The sequence below is a fragment of the Triticum aestivum genome, chromosome 3D (genome assembly GCF_018294505.1).
Source record: "Triticum aestivum cultivar Chinese Spring chromosome 3D, IWGSC CS RefSeq v2.1, whole genome shotgun sequence".
NCBI lineage: Eukaryota > Viridiplantae > Streptophyta > Magnoliopsida > Poales > Poaceae > Triticum > Triticum aestivum.
In genome coordinates, this window is record NC_057802.1 from 318,044,735 (window position 1) to 318,070,749 (window position 26,015).

General features: G+C 43.2%; 1 protein-coding gene across 1 annotated transcript; it reads left to right on the forward strand.

Annotated features, from left to right (window-relative positions):
- Window positions 1-21,696: 21,696 nt before the first annotated feature.
- Window positions 21,697-25,736, forward strand: LOC123078627 (S-adenosyl-L-methionine-dependent uroporphyrinogen III methyltransferase, chloroplastic). The gene is made up of 6 exons (XM_044501205.1): window positions 21,697-22,425; window positions 22,554-22,631; window positions 22,894-22,963; window positions 23,051-23,120; window positions 24,870-25,077; window positions 25,157-25,736. Exons 1-6 carry the CDS (start codon window positions 21,871-21,873, stop codon window positions 25,334-25,336), a joined length of 1,161 nt encoding a protein of 386 aa, XP_044357140.1. The 5' UTR covers window positions 21,697-21,870; the 3' UTR covers window positions 25,337-25,736.
- The last annotated feature ends 279 nt before the right edge of the window (window positions 25,737-26,015 follow it).

Consider the following 26,015-nt stretch of genomic DNA (forward strand, 5'->3'; position numbering starts at 1 on the left):
GTTAATATTTCAAGCAAATGCCTGGATTGAGAGATATGAAGTCTCCAATAAGTTCTACAGCTGCAAGATGGAAGAGAATAGTTCTGTCAGTGAGCATATACTCAGAATGTCTGGGTATAACAATCACTTGATTCAACTGGGAGTTAATCTTCCGGATGATAGCGTCATTGACAGAATTCTTCAATCACTGCCACCAAGCTACAAGAGCTTCGTGATGAACTATAACATGCAAGGGATGGATAAGACGATTCCCGAGCTCTTCGCAATGCTAAAGGCTGCGGAGGTAGAAATCAAGAAGGAGCATCAAGTGTTGATGGTCAATAAGACCACCAGTTTCAAGAAAAAGAGCAAAGGGAAGAAGAAGGGGAACTTCAAGAAGAACAGCAAGCAAGTTGCTGCTCAAGAGAAGAAACCCAAGTCTGGACCTAAGCCTGAGACTGAGTGCTTCTACTGCAAGCAGACTGGTCACTGGAAGCGGAACTGCCCCAAGTATTTGGCGGATAAGAAGGATGGCAAGGTGAACAAAGGTATATGTGATATACATGTTATTGATGTGTACCTTACTAGAGCTCATAGTAGCACCTGGGTATTTGATACTGATTCTGTTGCTAATATTTGCAACTCGAAACAGGGACTACGGATTAAGCGAACACTGGCCAAGGACGAGGTGACGATGCGCGTGGGAAATGGTTCCAAAGTTGATGTGATTGCCGTCGGCACGCTACCTCTACATCTACCTTCGGGATTAGTATTAGACCTAAATAAATGTTATTTGGTGCCAGTGTTGAGCATGAGCATTATATCTGGATCTTGTTTGATGCGAGACGGTTATTCATTTAAATCAGAGAATAATGGTTGTTCTATTTATATGAGTAATATCTTTTATGGTCATGCACCCTTGAAGAGTGGTCTATTTTTGATGAATCTCGATAGTAGTGATACACATATTCATAATGTTGAAGCCAAAAGATGCAGAGTTGATAATGATAGTGCAACTTATTTTTGGCACTGCCGTTTAGGTCATATCGATGTAAAGCGCATGAAGAAACTCCATAATGATGGACTTTTGGAACCACTTGATTATGAATCACTTGGTACTTGCGAACCGTGCCTCATGGGCAAGATGACTAAAACGCCGTTCTCTGGTACTATGGAGAGAGCAACAGATTTGTTGGAAATCATACACACAAATGTATGTGGTCCGATGAATGTTGAGGCTCGTGGCGGATATCGTTATTTTCTCACCTTCACAGATGATTTAAGCAGATATGGGTATATCTGCTTAATGAAACATAAGTCTGAAACATTTGAAAAGTTCAAAGAATTTCAGAGTGAAGTTGAAAATCATCGTAACAAGAAAATAAAGTTTCTACGATCTGATCGTGGAGGAGAATATTTGAGTTACGAGTTTGGTCTACATTTGAAACAATGCGGAATAGTTTCGCAACTCACGCCACCCGGAACACCACAGCGAAATGGTGTGTCTGAACGTCGTAATCATACTTTACTAGATATGGTGCGATCTATGATGTCTCTTACTGATTTACCGCTATCGTTTTGGGGTTATGCTTTAGAGACGGCTGCATTCATGTTAAATAGGGCACCATCGAAATCCGTTGAGACGATGCCTTATGAACTGTGGTTTGGCAAGAAACCAAAGTTGTCGTTTCTTAAAGTTTGGGGCTGCGATGCTTATGTGAAAAAGCTTCAACCTGATAAGCTCGAACCCAAATCGGAGAAATCTGTCTTCATAGGGTACCCAAAGGAGACTGTTGGGTACACCTTCTATCACAGATCCGAAGTCAAGATACTCGTTGCTAAGAATGGATCCTTTCTAGAGAAGGAGTTTCTCTCAAAAGAAGTGAGTGGGAGGAAAGTAGAACTTGATGAGGTAACTGTACCTGCTCCCTTATTGGAAAATAGTTCATCACAGAAACTGGTTCCTGTGACGCCTACACCAATTAGTGAGGAAGTTAATGATGATGATCATGAAACTTCAGATCAAGTTGTTACTGAACCTCATAGGTCAACCAGAGTAAGATCCGCACCAGAGTGGTACGGTAATCCTGTTCTGGAGGTTATGTTACTAGACCATAACGAACCTACGAACTATGAAGAAGCGATGGTGAGCCCAGATTCCGCAAAATGGCTTGAGGCCATGAAATCTGAGATGGGATCCATGTATGAGAACAAAGTGTGGACTTTGGTTGACTTGCCCGATGATCGGCAAGCCATTGAGAATAAATGGATCTTCAAGAAGAAGACTGACGGTAATGTTACTGTCTATAAAGCTCGACTTGTTGCAAAAGGTTTTCGACAAGTTCAAGGGATTGACTACGATGAGACTTTCTCACCCGTAGTGATGCTTAAGTCTGTCCGAATCATGTTAGCAATTGCCGCATTTTACGATTATGAAATTTGGCAAATGGATGTCAAAACTGCATTCCTGAATGGATTTCTGGAAGAATAGTTGTATATGATACAACCAGAAGGTTTTGTCGATCCAAATGGAGCTAACAAAGTGTGCAAGCTCCAGCGATCCATTTATGGACTGGCGCAAGCCTCTCGGAGTTGGAATAAACGCTTTGATAGTGTGATCAAAGCATTTGGTTTTGTGCAGACTTTTGGAGAAGCCTGTATTTACAAGAAAGTGAGTGGGAGCTCTGTAGCATTTCTGATATTATATGTGGATGACATATTGCTGATTGGAAATGATATAGAATTTCTGGATAGCATAAAGGGATACTTGAATAAGAGTTTTTCAATGAAAGACCTTGGTGAAGCTGCTTATATATTGGGCATAAAGATCTATAGAGATAGATCCAGACGCTTAATTGGACTTTCACAAAGCACATACCTTGACAAAGTTTTGAAGAAGTTCAAAATGGATCAAGCAAAGAAAGGGTTCTTGCATGTGTTACAAGGTGTGAAGTTGAGTAAGACTCAATGCCCGAACACTGCAGAAGATAGAGAGAAAATGAAAGATGTTCCCTATGCTTCAGCCATAGGCTCTATCATGTATGCAATGCTGTGTACCAGACCTGATGTGTGCCTTGCTATAAGTCTAGCAGGGAGGTACCAAAGTAATCCAGGAGTGGATCACTGGACAGCGGTCAAGAACATCCTGAAATACCTAAAAAGGACTAAGGATATGTTTCTCGTTTATGGAGGTGACAAAGAGCTCATCGTAAATGGTTACATTGATGCAAGCTTTGACACTGATCCGGACGATTCTAAATCGCAAACCGGATACGTGTTTACATTGAACGGTGGAGCTGTCAGTTGGTGCAGTTCTAAACAAAGCGTCGTGGCGGGATCTACGTGTGAAGCGAAGTACATAGCTGCTTCGGAAGCAGCAAATGAAGGAGTCTGGATGAAGGAGTTCATATCCGACCTAGGTGTCATACCTAGTGCATCGGGTCCAATGAAAATCTTTTGTGACAATACTGGTGCAATTGCCTTGGCGAATGAATCCAGATTTTACAAGAGAACCAAGCACATCAAGAGACGCTTCAATTCCATCCGGGATTTAGTCTAGGTGGGAGACATAGAAATTTGCAAGATACATACGGATCTGAATGTTGCAGACCCATTGACTAAGCCTCTTCCACGAGCAAAACATGATCAGCACCAAGGCTCCATGGGTGTTAGAATCATTACTGTGTAATCTAGATTATTTACTCTAGTGCAAGTGGGAGACTGAAGGAAATATTCCCTAGAGGCAATAATAAAGTTATTATTTATTTCCTTATATCATGATAAATGTTTATTATTCATGCTAGAATTATATTAACCAGAAACATAATACTTGTGTGAATACATAGACAAACAGAGTGTCACTAGTATGCCTCTACTTGATTAGCTCGTTGATCAAAGATGGTTATGTTTCCTAGCCATTGACATGGGTTGTCATTTGATTAACGGGATCACATCATTAGGAGAATGATGTGATTGACTTGACCCATTCCGTTAGCTTAGCACTCGATCGTATAGTATGTTGCTATTGCTTTCTTCATGACTTATACATGTTCCTATGACTATGAGATTATGCAACTCCCGTTTACCGGAGGAACACTTTGTCTGCTACCAAACGTCACAACGTAACTGGGTGATTATAAAGGTGCTCTACAGGTGTCTCCAAAGGTACTTGTTGGGTTGGCGTATTTCGAGATTAGGATTTGTCACTCCGATTGTCAGAGAGGTATCTCTGGGCCCTCTTGGTAATGCACATCACTTGAGCCTTGCAAGCATTGCAACTAATGAGTTAGTTGCAGGATGATGTATTACAAAACGAGTAAAGAGACTTGCCGGTAACGAGATTGAACTAGGTACTGAGATACCGACGATCGAATCTCGGGCAAGTAACATACCGATGACAAAGGGAACAACGTATGTTGTTATGCGGTCTGACCGATAAAGATCTTCGTAGAATATGTGGGAGCCAATATGAGCATCCAGGTTCCGCTCTTGGTTATTGACCGGAGACGTGTCTCGGTCATGTCTACATAGTTCTCGAACTCGTAGGGTCCGCACGCTTAAAGTTTCGATGACGGTTATATTATGAGTTTATATGTTTTGATGTACCGAAGGTTGTTCGGAGTCCAGGATGTGATCACGGACATGACGAGGAGTCTCGAAATGGTTGAGACATGAAGATTGATATATTGGAAGCCTATATTTGGATATCGGAAGTGTTCCGGGTGAAATCGGGATTTTACCGGAGTACCGGAGGGGTTACTGGAACCCCCCGGGGGTTAATGGGCCATAGTGGGCCTTAGTGGAGAAGAGGAGAGGCGGCCAGGGCAAGGGCCGCGCGCCCCTCTGTAACATCCCAAATTTTCAATTTGGAATGTTATTCATTAGATCATCATGCATAGCATACTTTATTGCATTTTGATTTGCGATCCTAGAAATTCCACGCAACTCAAGGACCCACGGAGAGAGTTGGGGATTTCGTTATTTTCATATTTGGGTTTTCTCAAATTTTGAAAATAGGATCATTTGTTTTTATTAATTTTCTCTCCGAAAATATTTCATATCAAAATATATGAGAGGGGATAAAATGACTTCTCCACAAATAATGAAATATTGGAGGAAAAATATTAAAAACAATTATTTTATTTTATTTGGATTTTATTTGATTTTATTTGAACTAGGAAAAATACGCGTTTTTCAAACTTGCATTTAGGCCCCAAATAAATGTTCATCTTGTCCGGCTTGATTTTAGAAGTCGGGGAAAATTTATTTCGGGATTTTTGAAGTCCGTTTAGTATTTCTTTTATTTGTTTTTCTGCGCGCAATTATTTAAAAAATCGCGAAACCGACTTTGGGCCATGTTCGGCCAGGACCGCCTGGCCAGGCCTTTATAAGGCGCCGCCCCCGGCCCCGATAGCCCAAGCCGCCCGAGCCGCCGAAACCCTAACCCTAAGCCGCCGTCGCCGTCGCGTGCCGCCGCCGCCGACCCCGCCGCCCGACGCCGGAGTTCCGCCGCCCAACCCCGCCACCCACCGACCCGCCGCCCCGCCGTCGGCGGTTTTCCTCGAGAAAACTGTTCGGTTTTCCCGTCCGGTTCTTCGTTCCGTTTTATATAAAAAACCCTAGATCGGTTTTTTCGGTTTAGTTTATTTAGCGAACACTCATTCGTTCGTTCGTTTTAACGAACGGTTTTCGGTTTTTTTTTCACAGACAGCGAACGTTCGTTCGTTAGCCTGTTCGTCAGTTTTCTTTTTCTCGGATTTTCCGCGATTATTTGTGATCGCGATTTCCAATCTGTTTTTCGTTTTAGTATAACTTTTCGCTCGTTTATCGGAATCAGGCGATTCAAGCGCCTAGAGTTTCGTCTCGAAACCCTCTTTCCGTTTAACCAACTCAAACAAGTTTTTGCTACTGTAAAATTTGACTTAAGTCCAGATTAGTAAACGAAGCTTGTTTCTTTCGCCGTTTGAGTTTCGTTGCTTCGTTCAATTTGATTCTTTTTGTAAACCGGAGTTCTTAAGTTGAACTTTCTGGTTAGATCTATTATTTTGAGTTTTACTCGTGCACCCTTGCTTGATTGATTATGTATGTATTGTTTGTTTGCGATAGAGTACCCGGAGTGCGAAGCGTGCTACTACGAGTCTCTAGGTTTCACGGACCATCAGCAAGGCAAGTAACACTTTGATCATACCTCTTTACCACCCAGTTTTATTGCATTAGATCAATCCTCAAACAATTGCATGATTAGGATCTGATTAATATGTGGGTTTTGGGAAGTAGAAGAGGTAGTACCTATTGCCATGTTTATCATCAAACCTTTGGGAGTTACTTCTACGTTTGCTTATATTGCTATGCTATGCTCGTAGACGTGGATTGGGTTTGAGTGAATTCTTCATGACAGATGTGAGATTATTAATTTATGGTTCAACTTAAGGTGGCTACTTAAATAAACATCTGGGTGGATTGAGGCACCTGGAGAATCCAGTGTTGCCTGTATTTTTGGATATCCCGGAGTTCCCGTGTGATCATCCTATGGACCGCCACCCAGGCTCAAAGGGATCATGAGATTATTCATGCTAGAAACTTCCGTGTGCAGCCACAAGCTATTATGGGCTCTAGCATAGTTGAGTAGGTTACATGACCTCTTGAAGAGGTGGGCTAGCAGATGTAGGGGAAAGTAGGTGTAACTGTCCACCCGGAGTAAAGAATAGTGTTTCTGAAAGACTGTGTCTCGGTCATCCATTTCTCAAACACCTTGTAGTGCGAGAAATCAAGTGGAGGCGATCGAGTCTTGTGGGGAAAAGTGCACAAACCTCTGCAGAGTGGACAAACTAATCATGATTAGTCGTGTCCCCGGTTATGGACATCTTGAGTATCTAGTTCTTGGATTATCATGTGAATCTCATCATCATGTTACTTAATTTAATTTGATTGGGTTAATCACGTTCTTAATTGGGATTGAGTTGGAGGTACCTTCTCAATGTTTAACAACCACCATGATAGTTAAATAAAATTTATTTCTTTGTGGTAGGGAAAAATTGGCTTTTTGCAAAACTGTAACCATAGAGCTTTCCACCAGCCAAATATGCATGTAGTTTTCGGGCTGCAACGTATCATGTTGGAGACTTTTCAGATGACGAGTAAGGAGCCTTAGGTCGTGGTCTTATACTCAGTGATGCCGTTGGAGTTGATGGACTCACTTTATCTTCCAAGCCTTCCGCTGTTATCGTATTTAGATGGCCTTAAGCCATATTTATTTGTATTGAGTTCTCTTGAACTATTCGATGTAATAAGTGTGTGATTGCTACTCTGTTATAAATCCTTCAAAGTACTATGCGTGTCAGCATTACCAATCCAGGGATGACACTGATGCACGGAGACTAGACTGTTTGAGGTCTGGTCGCAACAGAGATGGTATCAGAGCACACGCTGACTGTAGGACACGACCACTAAGCTAAAGCCCTAGATCACTACTCTCTTCTCATTTCTGACTCCTCTCCTTTCTTCCACTCTTTTAGGATGGCGGATGCAAGGAACAAGTTCGCGCAACCAGATGAGGATACACCTTTTGGACGACACTTGAAGGAAGTTATTAAGTACCTGAACATCGGAATACCAAGCTTCACCGGGACCTACAACGCCACACTACCAGAAGAGGAGCGCTGGATGATTCAAGTTCAAGTTCCAGGAAGGACGTTCACGCCAGTCACTGAGCCCATAGAGTTTTCCTTTGATGCACCAACCTGGAGTCTAGGAAAGAGCATGGCAGCGCACATCACCATTGGACGCATTGGAGAAGTGTACCACAATAATCTCAAGGATACTATCTATCAGATTTGTGGGCGCCGAGATGAGCAATGGGAGATGATCAGTACCAGGAAGGATAGATCTATTGCAGCTTTCATCCAGGAGTTAAACCAGCACATTCGTCGCCAGGAGAACCAGATGTGCGCAGACATGATAGATCTGAAGAAGGCAAAGACTAGGATCATGGAACTGGAGGAAGAACTCAAGGCTACACGCGAGGATTATATGGAGGAAATCGTCGCACTAGTAGAGAAGAATGGCGACCTGACAAAGAAGCTAGAAGTTTTCATGGGAGACCCAGCACCAGGAGGAGATGACGACGATTCTACTTGCCCGGAGAATTACATCATCATCGACGACACCGAATCGGACCCCAGTGATGATGATTTGGAGGATGAAGCCAGAGCTGATATCAAGGAGTCTTCGACTGAGCAATTTTTCTAGTAGACCACCAAATTAGTAGTAGTATTCCACCATATATATAGTATAGTCCAAGCACTTTGTAACGATAGTTAGATCGATTGTATGCCTTGTGTGAATTGATTGAAGTGATATGATTGTGTTTGTCTCTTGTGCATATGGGTAGTGTTTTCCCTCTAGACCTCATTCTATTCTATTTTCTCATCTTTTCTAAACCCATCAGATGCCTCCGAGACGCGATACCAGATTTGTTTTCCCACTGGAGATCACTCAGTTGATTCAGCAGCAGAATGCCCTGATGCAAGTGCTAGTTCAGAACCAAGGCAACAACAACAACAACCCCCCACCACCACCACCTGTTGATCACTTAGCCCGTTTTCTTAGGCTAAATCCGCCGATGTTCTCCAGTAGCACCGAGCCGATTGTGGCAGATGATTGGGTCCGCAAGGTTGGAAGGGAGCTGACCACTGCAGGATGCACAGATGCGGAGAGAGTGCGTTTTGCCGCACATCAGCTTGATGGACCCGCAGCATCATGGTGGGAGAATTACACAACCACTCACAAGACAGCTTTTACCACAAGGTATGGGCTATATGAGTACACCGTTATGTCATTTGGCCTGACTAACGCACCTACCTATTTCATGAACATGATGAACAAAGTGTTTATGGAGTTTTTGGATAAGTTCGTCGTAGTGTTCATTGATGATATTCTGGTCTATTCGAAGAATGAAGAAGAGCATAAGGAGCATTTGCGTTTAGTACTTGGAAAGCTCAGAGAACATCAGTTATATGCCAAGTTCAGCAAGTGCGAGTTTTGGTTAAAGGAAGTTGGATTCCTTGGACATGTTATATCCGGAGAAGGAATAGCAGTAGATCCCACCAAGGTTAACACTATGACAAATTGGGAAGCACCCACGACAGTTGGAGAGATCCGGAGTTTTCTTAGACTCGCAGGATACTACCGGAGATTTATTGAGAATTTCTCAAAGATTGCAAAACCTATGACCGAGTTGTTGAAGAAGGAAACCAAATTCAATTGGACTGAGGAATGTGAGGCTAGTTTCCAGGAGTTGAAGAAACGTTTGGTTACATCGCCAGTGTTGATTCTACCAGATCAACGCAAGGATTATGAAGTATATTGCGACGCTTCTTGTCGAGGACTTGGAGCAGTGCTAATGCAGGAGGGAAGAGTTGTTTCGTATGCCTCCCAACAACTTAAACCCCATGAGTTGAATTATGCTACACATGATTTGGAGTTAGCAGCCGTAGTGCATGCGTTGAAGACATGGAGACATTTTCTCATCGGAAACCATTGTGAGGTGTACACGGATCACAAGAGTTTGAAGTACATTTTCACGCAGAAGGAATTGAATCTCAGGCAAAGGAGATGGTTGGAACTCATTAAGGATTATGATATGAGATTGCATTATCACCCAGGGAAGGCTAACGTAGTAGCTGATGCGTTGAGCCGCAAGAGCCATGTCAACACACTCATGACCGGAGAGTTACCCAAGGAGTTAGCCGAGAGTCTTCGTGAACTATGTTTGGAAATAGTTCCAAGAGGCTTTGTAGCAGCATTGGAGATTCAGTCTACTTTGATGGATAAGATCAGAGAAGCTCAGAAGACAGACAAGGAGATTGCTGAGATAAAGGAAAGGTTGGGTAAAGGAAAAGCCAAGGGATTTCATGAGGACGAGCATGACACCTTATGGTTTGAGGACAATGTTTATGTGCCCAATGATCCGGAGATCAGGAAGTTGTTTCTGCAAGAGGCCCATGATTCACCATATTCGATTCACCCAGGAAATACCAAGATGTACCTGGATTTAAAGGACAGTTTCTGGTGGACCGGAATGAAGAAGGATATTGCGGAGTATGTAGCAGTTTGTGATGTAAGTCAGAGAGTGAAGGCAGAGCATCAGAAGCCAGCATGATTGCTACAACCATTGCCGATACCCGAATGGAAGTGGGATAAGCTAGGCATGGATTTTATCATGGGATTGCCCAGGACTCGTTCAGGCTATGACTCGATATGGGTTGTAGTCGATCGATTGACGAAGGTAGCTCATTTCATCCCAGTAAAGACCACTTATACCAGTGCTAAGTTGGCAAAGATATACATGACCAGGATCGTATGTCTGCATGGAGTTCCGAGGACCATTGTATCAGATAGAGGAACCCAGTTTACCTCAAAGTTTTGGAATCAGTTGCACGAAACTTTGGGTACCAGGCTAGAGTTCAATACCGCTTTTCATCCACAGACAGACGGACAGACCGAGAGAGTCAATCAGATTTTGGAGGACATGCTGAGAGCTTGTGCGCTAGATTATGGATCTAGTTAGGACGGCAATTTGCCATATGCAGAGTTTTCTTACAACAATAGCTATCAATCTAGTTTGAAGATGGCCCCTTTCGAAGCTCTGTACGGAAGGAGGTGCAGGACACCGTTGTTGTGGGACGAAGTTGGAGACCGCCAGTTTTTTGGACCAGATTTGATTAAAGAGTCTGAACAAAAGGTGAAGTTGATTCGCGATAGGCTCAAGGTAGCCCAGTCCAGGCAGAAGAGTTACGCGGATTCTAAACGCAAGGAGACAGTTTACGAAGTCGGAGACAGAGTTTATCTTCGAGTATCACCACTTCGAGGAGTGAAGCGCTTTGGAGTTAAGGGAAAGTTAGCGCCACGTTTTGTAGGACCATACAAAGTTTCGGAGCGTATGGGAGAAGTTGCTTACAAGTTGGAATTGCCCGAAGGATTGGCAGGAGTTCACGATGTGTTCCACGTATCCCAGTTGAAGAAGTGCCATGCGGAGATGGCTGAGATACCACTGAGAGATACAGTGCCACTGGAAGCGATTCAGTTGGATAGTGATCTGACCTACGAGGAGAAACCAGTTAAGATTCTTGAGTTTGCCAGCCGAGTCACCCGCAGCAAGGTTATCAAGTTTTGCAAAGTTCAGTGGAGTCACCATACCGAGGAGGAAGCCACCTGGGAGCGAGAGGAAGATCTACGGAAGGACCACTCTCACCTATTTTCTAGCCAACCCGAATCTCGAGGGCGAGATTCATCTTAAGGGGGGTAGGTTTGTAACATCCCAAATTTTCAATTTGAAATGTTATACATTAGATCATCATGCATAGCATACTTTATTGCATTTTGATTTGCGATCCTAGAAATTCCACGCAACTCAAGGACCCACGGAGAGAGTTGGGGATTTCGTTATTTTCATATTTGGGTTTTCTCAAATTTTGAAAATAGGATCATTTGTTTTTATTATTTTTCTCTCCGAAAATATTTCATATCAAAATATATGAGAGGGGATAAAATGACTTCTCCACAAATAATGAAATATTGGAGGAAAAATATTAAAAACAATTATTTATTTTATTTGGATTTTATTTGATTTTATTTGAACTAGGAAAAATACGCGTTTTTCAAAATTGCATTTAGGCCCCAAATAAATGTTCATCTTGTCTGTCTTGATTTTAGAAGTCGGGGAAAATTTATTTCGGGATTTTTGGAGTCCGTTTAGTATTTCTTTTATTTTTTCTGCGCGAAATTATTTTAAAAAAAATCCTAGATCTGTTTTTTTCGGTTTAGTTTATTTAGCAAACACTCGTTCGTTCGTTCATTTTAACGAACGGTTTTCTTTTTTTCACAGACAGCGAATGTTCGTCCGTTAGCCTGTTCGTCAGTTTTCTTTTTCTCGGATTTTTCGCGATTATTTTTTATCACGATTTCCGATCTGTTTTTCGTTTTAGTATAACTTTTTGCTCGTTTATCGGAATCAGGCGATTCAAGCGCCTAGAGTTTCGTCTCAAAACCCTCTTTCCGTTTAACCAACTCAAACAAGTTTTTGCTATTGTAAAATTTGACTTAAGTCCAGATTAGTAAACGAAGCTTGTTTCTTTCGCCGTTTGAGTTTCGTTGCTTCGTTCAATTTGATTCTTTTTGTAAACCGGAGCTCTTAAGTTGAACTTTCTGGTTAGATCTCTTATTTTGAGTTTTACTCGTGCACCCTTGCTTGATTGCTTATGTATGTATTGTTTGTTTGCGATAGAGTACCCGGAGTGCGAAGCGTGCTACTACGAGTCTCTAGGTTTCACGGACCATCAGCAAGGCAAGTAACACTTTGATCATACCTCTTTACCACCCAGTTTTATTGCATTAGATCAATCCTCAAACAATTGCATGATTAGGATCTGATTAATATGTGGGTTTTGGGAAGTAGAAGAGGTAGTACCTATTGCCATGTTTATTATCAAACCTTTGGGAGTTACTTCTACGTTTGCTTATATTGCTATGCTATGCTCGTAGACGTGGATTGGGTTTGAGTGAATTCTTCATGACAGATGTGAGATTATTAATTTATGGTTCAACTTAAGGTGGCTACTTAAATAAACATCTGGGTGGATTGAGGCACCTGGAGAATCCAGTGTTGCCTGTATTTTTGGATATCCCGGAGTTCCCGTGTGATCATCCTATGGACCGCCACCCAGGCTCAAAGGGATCATGAGATTATTCATGCTAGAAACTTCCGTGTGCAGCCACAAGCTATTATGGGCTCTAGCATAGTTGAGTAGGTTACATGACCTCTTGAAGAGGTGGGCTAGCAGATGTAGGGGAAAGTAGGTGTAACTGTCCACCCGGAGTAAAGAATAGTGTTTCTGAAAGACTGTGTCTCGGTCATCCATTTCTCAAACACCTTGTAGTGCGAGAAATCAAGTGGAGGCGATCGAGTCTTGTGGGGAAAAGTGCACAAACCTCTGCAGAGTGGACAAACTAATCATGATTAGTCGTGTCCCCGGTTATGGACATCTTGAGTATCTAGTTCTTGGATTATCATGTGAATCTCATCATCATGTTACTTAATTTAATTTGATTGGGTTAATCACGTTCTTAATTGGGATTGAGTTGGAGGTACCTTCTCAATGTTTAACAACCACCATGATAGTTAAATAAAATTTATTTCTTTGTGGTAGGGAAAAATTGGCTTTTTGCAAAACTGTAACCATAGAGCTTTCCACCAGCCAAATATGCATGTAGTTTTCGGGCTGCAACGTATCATGTTGGAGACTTTTCAGATGACGAGTAAGGAGCCTTAGGTCGTGGTCTTATACTCAGTGATGCCGTTGGAGTTGATGGACTCACTTTATCTTCCAAGCCTTCCGCTGTTATCGTATTTAGATGGCCTTAAGCCATATTTATTTGTATTGAGTTCTCTTGAACTATTCGATGTAATAAGTGTGTGATTGCTACTCTGTTATAAATCCTTCAAAGTACTATGCGTGTCAGCATTACCAATCCAGGGATGACACTGATGCACGGAGACTAGACTGTTTGAGGTCTGGTCGCTACACCCTCCCCCATAGTCTGAATAGGACAAGGAGAGGGGGGCGGCGCCCCCCCTTCCTTCTTCTCCTCCACCTCTTTCCCCCTCTTCTCCTAGTCCAACAAGGAAAAGGGAGGGAGTCCTACTCCCGATGGGAGTAGGATTCCTCCTGGCACACCCCCTCCTGGCCGGCCGCACCTCCCCCTTGCTCCTTTATATACGGGGGCAGGGGGGCACCCTAGACAAAACAATTGATCGTTTGATCTTTTAGCCGTGTGCGGTGCCCCCCTCCACCATAGTCCACCTTGATAATACTGTAGCGGTGCTTAGGCGAAGCCCTGCGTCGGTAGAACATCATCATCGTCACCACGCCGTCGTGCTGACGAAACTCTCCCTCAACACTCGGCTGTATCGGAGTTCGAGGGACGTGATCGGGCTGAACGTGTGCTGAACTCGGAGGTGCCGTGCGTTCGGTACTTGATCGGTCGGATCGTGAAGACGTACGACTACATCAACCGCGTTGTGCTAACGCTTCCGCTTTTGGTCTACGAGGGTACGTGGACAACACTCTCCCCTCTCGTTGCTATGCATCACCATGATCCTGTGTGTGCGTAGGAATTTTTTTGAAATTACTACGTTCCCATACAAAATATGTGTGCTTAGGTAATCTTTCTAGCATTTGATCAATAAAAGGCACAAGGTAATGATCTTTTCTAGTTTATTTTTTAATTTTCTAAAATCAATTACAATTCTATAGCCTGTAACAATTCTTTGCAGAATAAGTTCATTCTTATCATTAGGAACAACAGTAATACCTCCCTTTTTAGGGACACATTGAACAGGACTTACCCATCTACTATCAGCTATAGGATAGATTATACCTGCTTCCAGAAGTTTTAATATTTCTGTCCTTACCACTTCCTTCATCTTCGGATTTAACCGACGTTGGTGATCAACAACAGGTTTAGCATCAGGTTCCATATTAATCTTGTGTTGACATAGAGTGGGAATAATGCCCTTTAAATCATCAAGAGCATATCCAATAGCAACTCGGTGCTTCCTTAGAACTTTCAATTATCTTTCTTCTTCATGTTCTGAAAGGCTAGCACTAATAATAACAGGATATATCTTCTTCTCATCAAGATAAGCATACTTCAAAGTACCCAGCAATTGTTTTAATTCAAACACAGGATCACCTTTAGGTGGACGAGGACCTCCTAGAGTTTCAATAGGCAAATTGTGTTTAAGCAGAGGTTGTTGTTAGAACAAGATTCTATCTATTTTATTTCGTTCATGCATATGTAAATCATTTTCATGGTCTAGCAGATATTGTTCAAGAGGATCAGTAGGAGGCACAGCAATAGAAGCAAGACCAATTATTTCATCCTTACTAGGCAATTCTTTTTTATGAGGTTTTATACTAAACTTGGAAAAATTAAACTCATGAGACTCATCACCAAAGCTAACACCGACAGTTTGTTTCTCACAATCTATTTAGCATTAACGGTGTTCAAGAAAGGTCTACCAAAGATAATGGGACAAAAATTATCTTGTGGGGAACCAAGAACAAGAAAATCAGTAGGATATTTTATTTTCCCACACAAGACTTCAACATCTCTAACAATCCCAAGTGGTGTGATGGTGTCTCTATTAGCAAGTTTAATAGTAGCATATATTTCTTCTATTTCAGTGGGTGCTATGTCATTCATAATTTCTTGATATAAGGTAAAGGGAATAGCACTCACGCTAGCACCTATGCCACATAAACCATGGTAACAGTGATCTCCTATTTTAACTGAGACAACAGGCATGCCAACAACAGGTTATCCGTTTTATCGGGTTTGACAATTCTAGTAGCTGCATTACAGAAGTAAATAACATGCCCATCTATATTTTCTTCCAGAGATCCTTAACCATAGCAACACTAGGTTTTACTTTGATTTGTTCATAAGGCTTAGGTGTTCTAATATAACTTTTGTTGACCACTGTTGAAACTTTAGCATGTTCCTTCATCCTAATAGAGAAAGGTGGTTTCTCAATATAAGCAGTAGGAACAACTGGATCAACATTATAAATAATAGTTTCCTCTTTAGCTAGTACCGGTTCTTTAATTTCTTATTTAATAGGTGGGTGATATTTAAACCACTTCTCCTTAGGGAGATCAACATGAGTAGAAAATTATTCACAAAAGGAGGCTACTATCTCAGAGTCAAGTCCATATTTAGTGCTAAACTTTTGAAAAGCATCGGTATTCATAAAGAATTTAACACAGTCAAACTAGAGCTTAATACCTGACTCTTTACCTTCGTTGAGTTCCCAATCTTCAGAGTTGCGTTTAATTCTTTCCAAAAGATCCCACCAGAATTCAATAGTCTTCTTCATAAAATAACCAACACAAGAAGTATCAGGCATGGATCGATCATCATGAGAAAGCCGAGCATAAAAATTCCGAATAATAATTTCCCTTGAGAGCTCATGATTGGGGCATCAATATAACATTGACTTAAGCCTCCCCCAAGCTAGAGTGGTACTTTCTCCTTCACGAGGCCAAAAATTATATATGTAATTCCGATTACGATGAACTAGATGCATAGGATTTTTTTTTGGTGAAACCCCAATTTCAATCGATTCCAATTCCAAGATCCAATATCATCGCATAGCCTATACCATGCCAATGCTTTTACCTTCAAAGATAAAGGTAAAACCTTCTTCTTAACTTCATCTCCGGGTAAACCTGCAAGCTTAAACAATCCACAAGTTTCTTCCACATATATCAAGTGCATATCAGGATGTTTTGTTCCATCTCCTGCATAAGGATTAGCTAGCAGTTGTTCTATCATAACCGAAGGAATTTCATATTCAATATTTTCAGTAGGTGCAGTAGGTTGAGGGGTAACTAATTGTGGTTCCGGTCGAGGTGAAGATACCCCGAACAAACCCCTCAAAGGATTGTTTTCCATAGTAACAAGTGACAATAAATTTCAGCACATAGTAATAATTTTTCCTTACCAATTTCCACTTACCAAGAGCTCTTCACTCCCCGGCAACGGCACCAAAAAATAGCCTTGATGACCCACAAGTATATGGGATCAATTGTAGCCTTTTCGATAAGTAAGAGTGTCGAACCCAACGAGGAGCAGAAGGAAATGACAAGTGGTTTTCAGCAAGGTAATGTCTGCAAGTGCTGAAATTGTAAGTAACAGAGTAGTTTGATAGCAAGATAATTTGTAACGAGCAAGTAACGACAATAGTAACAAAAGTGCAGCAAGTTAGCCCAATCCTTTTGAGGCAAAGGACAGGCCAAAACGGTCTTTTATGATAAGCAAAGCGTTCTTGAGGGTACACGGGAATTTCATCTAGTCACTTTCATCATGTTGATTCGATTCGTGTTTGCTACTTTGATAATTTGATATGTGGGTGGACCGGTGCTTAGGTGTTGTTCTTACCTGAACAAACCTCCTACTTATGATTAACCCCCTCGCAACCATCCGCAACTACGAGAAAAGTATTAAGAATAAATTATAACCATAACATTAAACTTGTGGATCCAATCGGCCCCTTACGGAATAGCGCATAAACTAGGGTTTAAGCTTCTGTCACTCTCGCAACCCATCATCTAATAACTACTCCACAATGCATTCCCTTAGGCCCAAATATGGTGAAGTGTCATGTAGTCGACGTTCACATGACATCACTAAGGTTATCACAACATACACGTTATCAAAATATCAAACACATATCAAGTTCACATGATTACTTGCAACACGATTTCTCCCGTGACCTCAAGAACAAAAGTAACTACTCACAAATGATAATCATGCTCAAGGTCAGAGGGGTATTAAATAGCATATTGGATCTGAACATATAATGTTTCACCAAATAAACCATATAATAATCAACTACAAAATGTAATCAACACTACTAGTCACCCACAAGCACCAATCTATAGTTCGGGTACAAAGATTGAACACAAAAGATGAACTAGGGTTTGAGAGGATATGTTGTTGTTGAAGATGTTGATGGAGGTTGTCCTCCCCAAGATGGGAGAGTTGTTGGTGATGATGATGACGATGATTTCCCCCTCCGGGAGGGAAGTTCCCCCGGCGGAATCGCTCCGCCGGAGGGAAAAAGTGCTCCTGCCCAAGTCCCGCCTCGAGACAGCGGCACTCCGTCCCGAAAGTCATCTCCTTATTTTTTCTAGGTCAAAGTGACTTATATACCAGAAGGTGGGCACCGGAGGTGGGCCGGGCTGAGCACAACCCACCAGGGCGCGCCTGGGGGGCCAGGCGCGCCCTAGTGTCTTGTGCTCACCAGGTGGCCCCCTTCCGGTGGTTATTTGCTCAAGTATTTCTTATTTATTCCATAAAAATCCTTGTGAAGTTTCAGCTCATTTGGAGTTGTGCAGAATAGGTGGCCTGACGTAGCTTTTCCAGGTCCAGATTTCCAGCTGCCGGAATTCTCCCTCTTTGTGTGTACCTTGCATATTATGAGAGAAAAGGCATTAGAATTACTCCAAAAAGCATTATTATGGATAAAAACATTATAAATAACAGTAGGTAAACATGATGCAAAAATGGACGTATCAGGCACCCAAATGTTTTTATCTCTATCTTTTTCGCTTTGAGCTCTGACACCTCTACAAATCCCTACTTCCCTCTACGAAGGGCATTTCTATTTACTTTATGCAATTTTTATTTTTGAGTCTGCATCTTCTCTTATAAAGCACCAACTAAGGGGCACTATGATCGTACTTGAGCATTGGGTGTAGCTAATATGCGAGTGTGTTTCATGAATGGATCAATGATTGAGCATAATGGGCTAGGGATAACTTGCTTTAGTGTTGATATTTTGAAAGACATGGTTACTTGTTGATATGCTTGAGTATTGAAATCTTCATGTCAAAACTAGACTATTGCTTTGAATCATATAAAAGTCCAAATGTCCATGCTACAAATAAAAGAATATGTGATGAACATGTTAGGCAGTATTCCACATCAAAATTTCTCTTTTTATCATTTACCTATCCAGGACGAGCAGGAATTAAGCTTAGGGATGCTGATACGTATCCAACGTATCTATAATTTTTTATTGTTCCATGTTGTTATATTATCATTCTTGGATGTTTTACAATCATTTTATAGCCACTTTATATCATTTTTTGGGACTAACCTATTGACATAGTGCCTAGTGCCAGTTGCTGTTTTTTGCTTGTTTTTTACTTCGCAGAAAATCAATACCAAACGGAGTCCAAACGCAGCGAAACTTTTTGGTGATTTTTTCTGGACCAGAAGACACAAGTTGGACCAAGGAAGTACCAGTGGGGTGCCCCGAGGGGGGCACAACCCACCTGGGCGCGCCTGAGGGCCCAAGCACGCCCTGGTGGGTCGTGCCCACCTCGGTGGCCTCCCACACCACCTCTTTGCTCTATAAATACCGCAATATTCCAGAAATCCTAGGAGAGTCAACGAAACACAATTCCAGCCGCCGCAAGTTCCAGAAACAACAAATCCAATCTAGACACCATCACAGAGGGGTTCATCATCCTCATTGGTGCCTCTCCGATGGTGTGTGAGTAGTTCATTGTAGACCTACGGGTCCGTAGTTAGTAGCTAGATGGCTTCCTCTCTCTCTCTCTCTCTTTTGATTCTCAATACAATGATCTCTTGGAGATCTATTTGATGTAACTCTTTTTGCGGTGTATTTGTTGGGATCCGATGAACTCTGAGTTTATGACCAGATCTACCTTTTTATCCATGAAAGTTATTTAAGTCTTTTGATCTCTTATATGCATGATTACTTATAGCCTCGTATTTTTTCTTCGAATGTCTGGTTTAGTTAGGCCGACTAGATCGATTTTTCTTGCCATGGGAAGAGGTGCTTTGTGATGCGTTCGATCTAACGGTGCTCAATCCCAATGACATAAGGGGAAATGACACGTATGTATCGTTGCTATTAAGGATAACAAGATGGGGTATATTCCTACATGAATAGATCTTGTCTACATCATGTCATCGTTCTTATTGCATTACTCCATTTCTCCATGAACTTAATACACTAGATGCATGCTGCATAGAGGTCGATGTGTAGAGTAATAGTAGTAGATGCAGGCAGGAGTCGGTCTACTAATGTTGGACGTGATGCCTATATAATGATCATTGCCTGGATATCGTCATGATTATTTGAAGTTCTATCAATTGCCCAACAGTAATTTGTCTACCCACCGTATGCTATTTTTCTCGAGAGAAGCCACTAGTGAATCTACGACCCCCGAGTCTATTTTCTCATCATATACTTTCAGATCTATATTGCTATTTGCCTTTTTATTTATTTGCATCTTTTACTTTCAGATCTATTAATCCCAAAACTCAAAAATACCTTGCTGCAATTTTTTGTTATTTATTTTATCTCGCGTTCCTGCGAGATCTATTTATCCAATCTACTACAATTTTATCTATCTTTTTACCCGGGTGGATTGACAACCCCTCTTTTACATCGGGTTGCAAGTATTTGTTCTTTGTGTGCAGGTGTCGTTCACGTACTCCTACTGGTTCGATAACCTTGGTCTCATCACTGAGGGAAATACCTACCGTAGCTATGCTGCATCATCCCTTCCTCTTTGGGGAAATACCGACGTAGTTCAAGCCGCAATCAGGCCGCCGCTGCTTCGATCCACCATGGTAGCCACAGGGAACCGACCGTCTCCACCGCCATGGCCGACTACTCCCTAGGACGAGCACGACGCGGGGGCAGAGGGCCGACGCTCAATCCGGCCGGCACCTCGCGTGCGCCTCAGCAGCGTCCGGCCTCCCTCCCTCGCGCATTCCACCCATCCCCAGGACGAGCGCGGCGGCGGGGGCGGCGTCGGGGCAGAAGGCCACACGGCCAGCGGGAGCCGCTCGTCTCCTACATGATTCATATTGGGTGAACAACCACTCATCGGGGCAAAATTACTGTTTGGTTCCATTGGGAAATTCTAGCATACGGCCGTGCACAAATTCAGATTTAGAATTAAGTACTAGGTTATGCACAAATTCAGTTTCAAAATTCAGTTAAACAAATACTAGCATATGGTTGTGCATTCTGGCTGGTAGTACAAGACTTTGGGTGCTGCTGAATACGATTGTCGATTGTGTGTGTGTGTGTGTGTGTGTGTGTGGTGATTCTGCAAAATTAAAATTACATCCATAGTTGAAGTTTTGTTCAATACGTATGCAATTGTGCATAACAAATTTGTGCGACTGGTTTGAATTAGTAGTAGTAGTCGTTTAATTTATGTTTTATTTAGAACTATGTTGAATTATGCTTCAAATGAAGTAGTAGTTGAACTTGCTATGATTGAATTATGTTTCAAATGACGTACTAGTTGAAGTTTGTAGTTTTACATCTCCAGTTTGCATCATCTATTAGAGTTGCATTTTTACATCACCAATATACATCATCTGTTAGAGTTGCCTCTTTGTTGAAGAAGTAAAAAATCATTTCTTGGAGATGTAGCTTTATTCATATCTCTAAATTTGCATCTTTCTGTTGGAGATGCTCTAACATCGTCACCTACGGCTGCGAAAGGAAGGAGAAACCAAAGCTGAGGGCCTCTTTGATTCGTAGGATTTCCAAAACGCGGAAATAGGAAAAGCATGGGATTAGAGTGGAATGCCGTTTTGAATCCCTACAGGATTGTACGAGTGTTTCATTGTGCATAGCAAAAACGTAGGATTCTTTTAAAGAGGTTTGAGTGGATGGAATGTTTTTTATGAAATCTAGTGCAAATGAATCCTATGAAGAAATTCCTATGGCTTACAATCCTACGAATCAAACAACCAAGATAGAAAAAATTCCTAAGATTTAGAATCTTTTAAAATTTCTTTGAGAATTCTTAAAATCAAAGAAGCCCTGAACCATATTTCCAAGACACTGACCACAGTCGCTCGCCACCATCAGGAGAGGTTTAGCGATGTGCGCGCGTGGCTGACACACTGCATGACACCATCGTGGAGGCCGGCGGCGGCGGCGCAGCAAAAGGTGCCCCAGAGCCAGAGGGGCGCACTCTCACTTGGCTACCTTCCGACCTGAACCCCGTTGTCTGCCGCGGCGGTTCATTGAACCTGGCCCTTCCACACTCGCAAGGCCGCACTTTTTTTAATCAAAAGGAAGGGCCGCCTCCTCCCTCCTCTGGTCTCCGATCCCCTCTGCCCCTCCACCCCTTCGCCCATCCAAAACCACACCACCACAACGGACCACCCGCCTCCGGCTGTCCTGCTCCGGCCCTCACCTCACCTCGCTCCCGTATAAAATACCACCCCCTGCCTAAATCCACGGTCCACACCCCTTGCGACGCCATGGCTCTCGCCCTTCGAGCGCCCCTCTTTCAGCCGCTTCCCGCCTCCATTCCCGCGCCCTCCACCGCTTTCGCCAGCACCGCGAGGCCTTCCTCCTCCGCTGCCACCGCCACTGCCATCTGCGCCGCTGCGTCGCCGTTCACCGAGGCTACGTCCTCCTCGAGATACCGCCGCGACGCCTGGTCCTACACTGCCCAAGACTCCTCCTCTTCCTCGTCCGCCGCCGCGGCGGCGGCGGCAGCGGCCTCGGGCCGCCGGGACGACGAGATCGCCCTGCAGCTCCCGGAGCTGCGGAGGCTTCTGGAGGCTCTCAGGGCGTCCAGAGGGAAAGGGCTGGAAGGGGAGCGCGGCGGCGGTGGGCCCGGGAGGGTAGCGCTGGTTGGGACGGGGCCAGGGGACCCGGAGCTCCTCACGCTCAAGGCGGTTCGGGCTATCGAGGCGGCGGACCTGGTGCTGTACGATCGCCTCGTGTCCAACGAGGTGCTCGATTTGGTCGCGGATGGCGCCAGGCTACTCTACGTCGGCAAGACGGCCGGATACCACAGTCGCACTCAGGTCAGTGACAAGGATCATTCATTCGGTGTTCGTATTTAAATTCAGGTGTTTTGAGGTTTATATCTAGTTTGAAATGCCAATGATATGTGTGCAGTTTCTAAGTTTGTCGGCTTGCTCATGTAATGCAGGAAGAAATTCATGAGTTGCTCCTGAGCTTTGCAGAGGTTGGTGCCAATGTGGTGCGGTTGAAAGGCGGCGATCCTCTGGTAATACGCACTTCATATTTTCAATACTACTGTACTCAATACTTCCACCGTTACTAAATACTATAAGTCTTTTTAGAGATTCCAATAAGAACTACATACGGATGTATATAGACATATTTTAGAGTGCACATTCACTCATTTTGCTCCGTATGTAGTCCGCATTGGAATCTCTAAAAAAACTCATATTTATGAATGGAGGGAGTAGTTATCTATTAGTAGTACCTTTACCTTTGAGGAAGTATGTTAATCGTGTTCTTTTCAGGTCTTTGGAAGGGGTGGAGAAGAGATGGATTTTCTACAGCAACAAGGAATTAAAGTTGAAGTTATTCCAGGTATTGTAAGCCTGTGATGGCAGCTTGGATAATTTTCACTATTCGCAATGAAACAGGTAATAATTGCTTGCACCCAAACATCTACAGGAATTACCTCTGCTTCAGGAATTGCAGCTGAACTTGGTATTCCGCTAACCCATCGGGGTGTCGCTACCAGGTAAAGTCAGCATTGTGCCCGCTTCTATCATTCTTGTGATGTGGCCGACTGATCTAGTTGTTGCCCTTTATCAAAACATGCTTTTCTTTGAAATGGCCTCTGTGTAATCTTCGTCACAGCTGATCAGTTGATTTTCATCATCTGCATCTACTTCTCGAATGCAACTTGAAATTTCTGTCTGATTTAGTAAATATTAGAGTTGAGGTTCGATGCTGTCCTAGCTTATTACTCCCAAATGTATGACATTTGCTCAACGTAATTTGACTATAAAAGCAGTATAGTGGAAATACTCTGCACTAATAGTCCATTTGCCTATCTCTGTGTTCTTAAGTTCTGTAGCTGAATAGAAGCAAGAAAAAGTTTTTTTTAACGAGGCAAAAGACTTGCCATTTTCATATATATGATGAAAGTGAGAATCACGCGGTTAATTACGGAAAAAAAGGTTAAACCTATACAACCACCCATACCGGAACATGACAGTCTTGATTGCACGGCCAGCCAATCTGTCACACAACAGATACACTGCACACACTGTTGAGGAGGGAAGCACCGCTGAGGTATCTGTTTTGTCATTGTCATCACTCCTCCGAGAGCAAGTGACTCTGACTTCGCCATTGACGACCACCAAGCAGCTGCGGATCTGAAGGCGAGCTACGACAGAGCGAAATGCAGTTTTGTGCCAAGGAGGAACACAACAACTGGACCGCCCATCACATGTCATTGTCACCACCCAGATGATACCGACGCAGCTATGTCTTCATAGCAGCATACAAACTACGGCGAGACCATGGAGACGCAAAAGAGTTGAGTACCAAAGCCTGGCGCAACCCCGACATTGCTCATCCCATTCATCATTGGCACGCATGCCCTGAGACCAACTACTGCAGACTTCCACCGGTCCCTCCGGCTGTAGCACAACTCCAAAATTGATGCCCCTGAGTAGGGAGATGACGTATAAGCGTCATCATCATCCAACCACACGGATCTAGAGTCCCCCCTGGAGCTACCTCAGGAGGGGAAAGAGAGCATCACCTCGATGGAGCCTTCAAGAATTAAACAGTACTTGGAAGCGTCATTGTTGTGGGCTTCGGCCATCGGCTAGAGACAAGGCCTTTGCCTGGCTCAGGGCAACTCTAACGTGGATCATCAAACTGCCTGTGAATGTCCGGACCGGACAGTCTGGACATTTTTTGCCATCCAACGGCGGTCAGCGAAATTGTCCGGACTGGTCCGGACCAAAGTCCCACAAACCGGAACCAAACCAGGGGGCGGTTTGCGGGTGTTCAGACTTTCGCCATGTAGGCATCCAACAACGCGGGCCCACCCAAAAACCCCTCTTCCGCCTCTCCCGCCGTGCCTGCTCCGTCTCCGTGTCACATTCATGCCTGTTCAGGGTGAACGTGACCGGGCGGTGCGACTTCCTACCGCACTCAAGCTGGCTGGCTGACCAGCCGTCTGCCTGCCCGGCATTCACACCATCTCTGGTATCTCCAGCCCATCACAGGCAAGACAGGTATCATTTTTTTTTGGAAAAGGAGGCAAGACAGATATCATGGTAATACTTTTTCGTGGGTGAAAGGAATGCCCTGCCCTGCCTTCAAATTTTGGTTAAGAGGAACATAAGATGATTATAGATATCATGGTAAACGAACAGACTGGCAAAATTAATTGTTGGTGATACATTATGCAATGAGAAAGTGTTTATGAATGCTGAGTAGTACATTTTTGACATATGATCTTTTTTTGCAGTGTCAGATTTTTAACCGGCCACTCTAGAAATGGTGGGACTGATCCTCTACATGTGGCAGAGAATGCAGCCGACCCGGACACAACTTTGGTTGTGTATATGGGTTTGTCAACATTACCATCACTAGCTCCCAAGTTAATGAAGCACGGTCTTCCACCAGATACTCCTGCTGTTGCAGTAGAGCGTGGGACTACCCCCCAACAGCGAATGGTACCGAGTCACAGAGCCTTACCATCTAAATTGTGTTCCAGCCCTAGCTTTTGGATGCTGAATATTTCTTTTGCTGTAGGTATTTGCAATGTTGAAGGATCTTGTGAATGAGGTCCACTCTGCGGATCTGGTTTCTCCAACTCTGATAATTATCGGCAAGGTGGTGGCCTTGTCACCCCTTTGGGTTGAGTCATCTGAACATGATGCACTTAATAATGAGAACTCGTCGCAACCGAGTACAACAGTTTCTCCTGTATAAAGTACAAGGCCACAAGGGATGTTGATGAACGTCACGCTTTTGGAACGTTTCCAAATTGAGATCTAAGGCTATATGATCTGGTTTAGGTTAGGACATGCAAAATACAGGACGTAGTGAATCTGGACAAGAGAGCAAACACGGGAAGCATATATTTTGAATATTGCAGTTGCAGAAGACGGTACATAAAACCACAGAGAATAAGGGTTCACTTCAACCCGCGGTGACAGTCCGTGATTTGGCATAATCTACTGAACTGCAGCAAATCTTCAGCATAGTTTAGTTTTGGTCTTGGACCATATGTATATCTTGAATCAAAGGTAGGATCTGTTTTTTGTCTTCCTCTGTAGCATTACTTTGTAGGGATTGCTAAAACTCAGCTAGCTGAGATTTATTTTGGTCTCATTCACTTTGTCAGCCGTTGGATTAAAAGCGCAGTTTTTTTTTGAGGGATATTAAAAGCGCAGTTATTCGTGCGAGATGAGTGAACTGGCTGTTCGTGTCGTCGTACGAGCAGTGCAGGCCCGTGGCCCATATAGGGAGCGCCTGGAGCAGCCTTTATAGGTGGCTTTTCTTCTTCTTTTTATATTCAGAAGCTAAGCTTGTTTCTCTGTTCGATGCCACCAAGCATCACTGTCGCATTTTTATCCCTCTGTTTCTTGTCTTCAGCAGCGGTTGTTTC

Coding starts and splice junctions, on each gene's coding strand:
- LOC123078627 (XM_044501205.1), top strand. CDS start 21,871: ATGGCTCTCGCCCTTCGAGCGCCCCTCTTTCAGCCGCTTCCCGCCTCC. Junction 22,632..22,893: donor TGAAAGGCGGCGATCCTCTG/GTAATACGCACT, acceptor TGTTCTTTTCAG/GTCTTTGGAAGGGGTGGAGA. Junction 22,964..23,050: donor TAAAGTTGAAGTTATTCCAG/GTATTGTAAGCC, acceptor AAACATCTACAG/GAATTACCTCTGCTTCAGGA.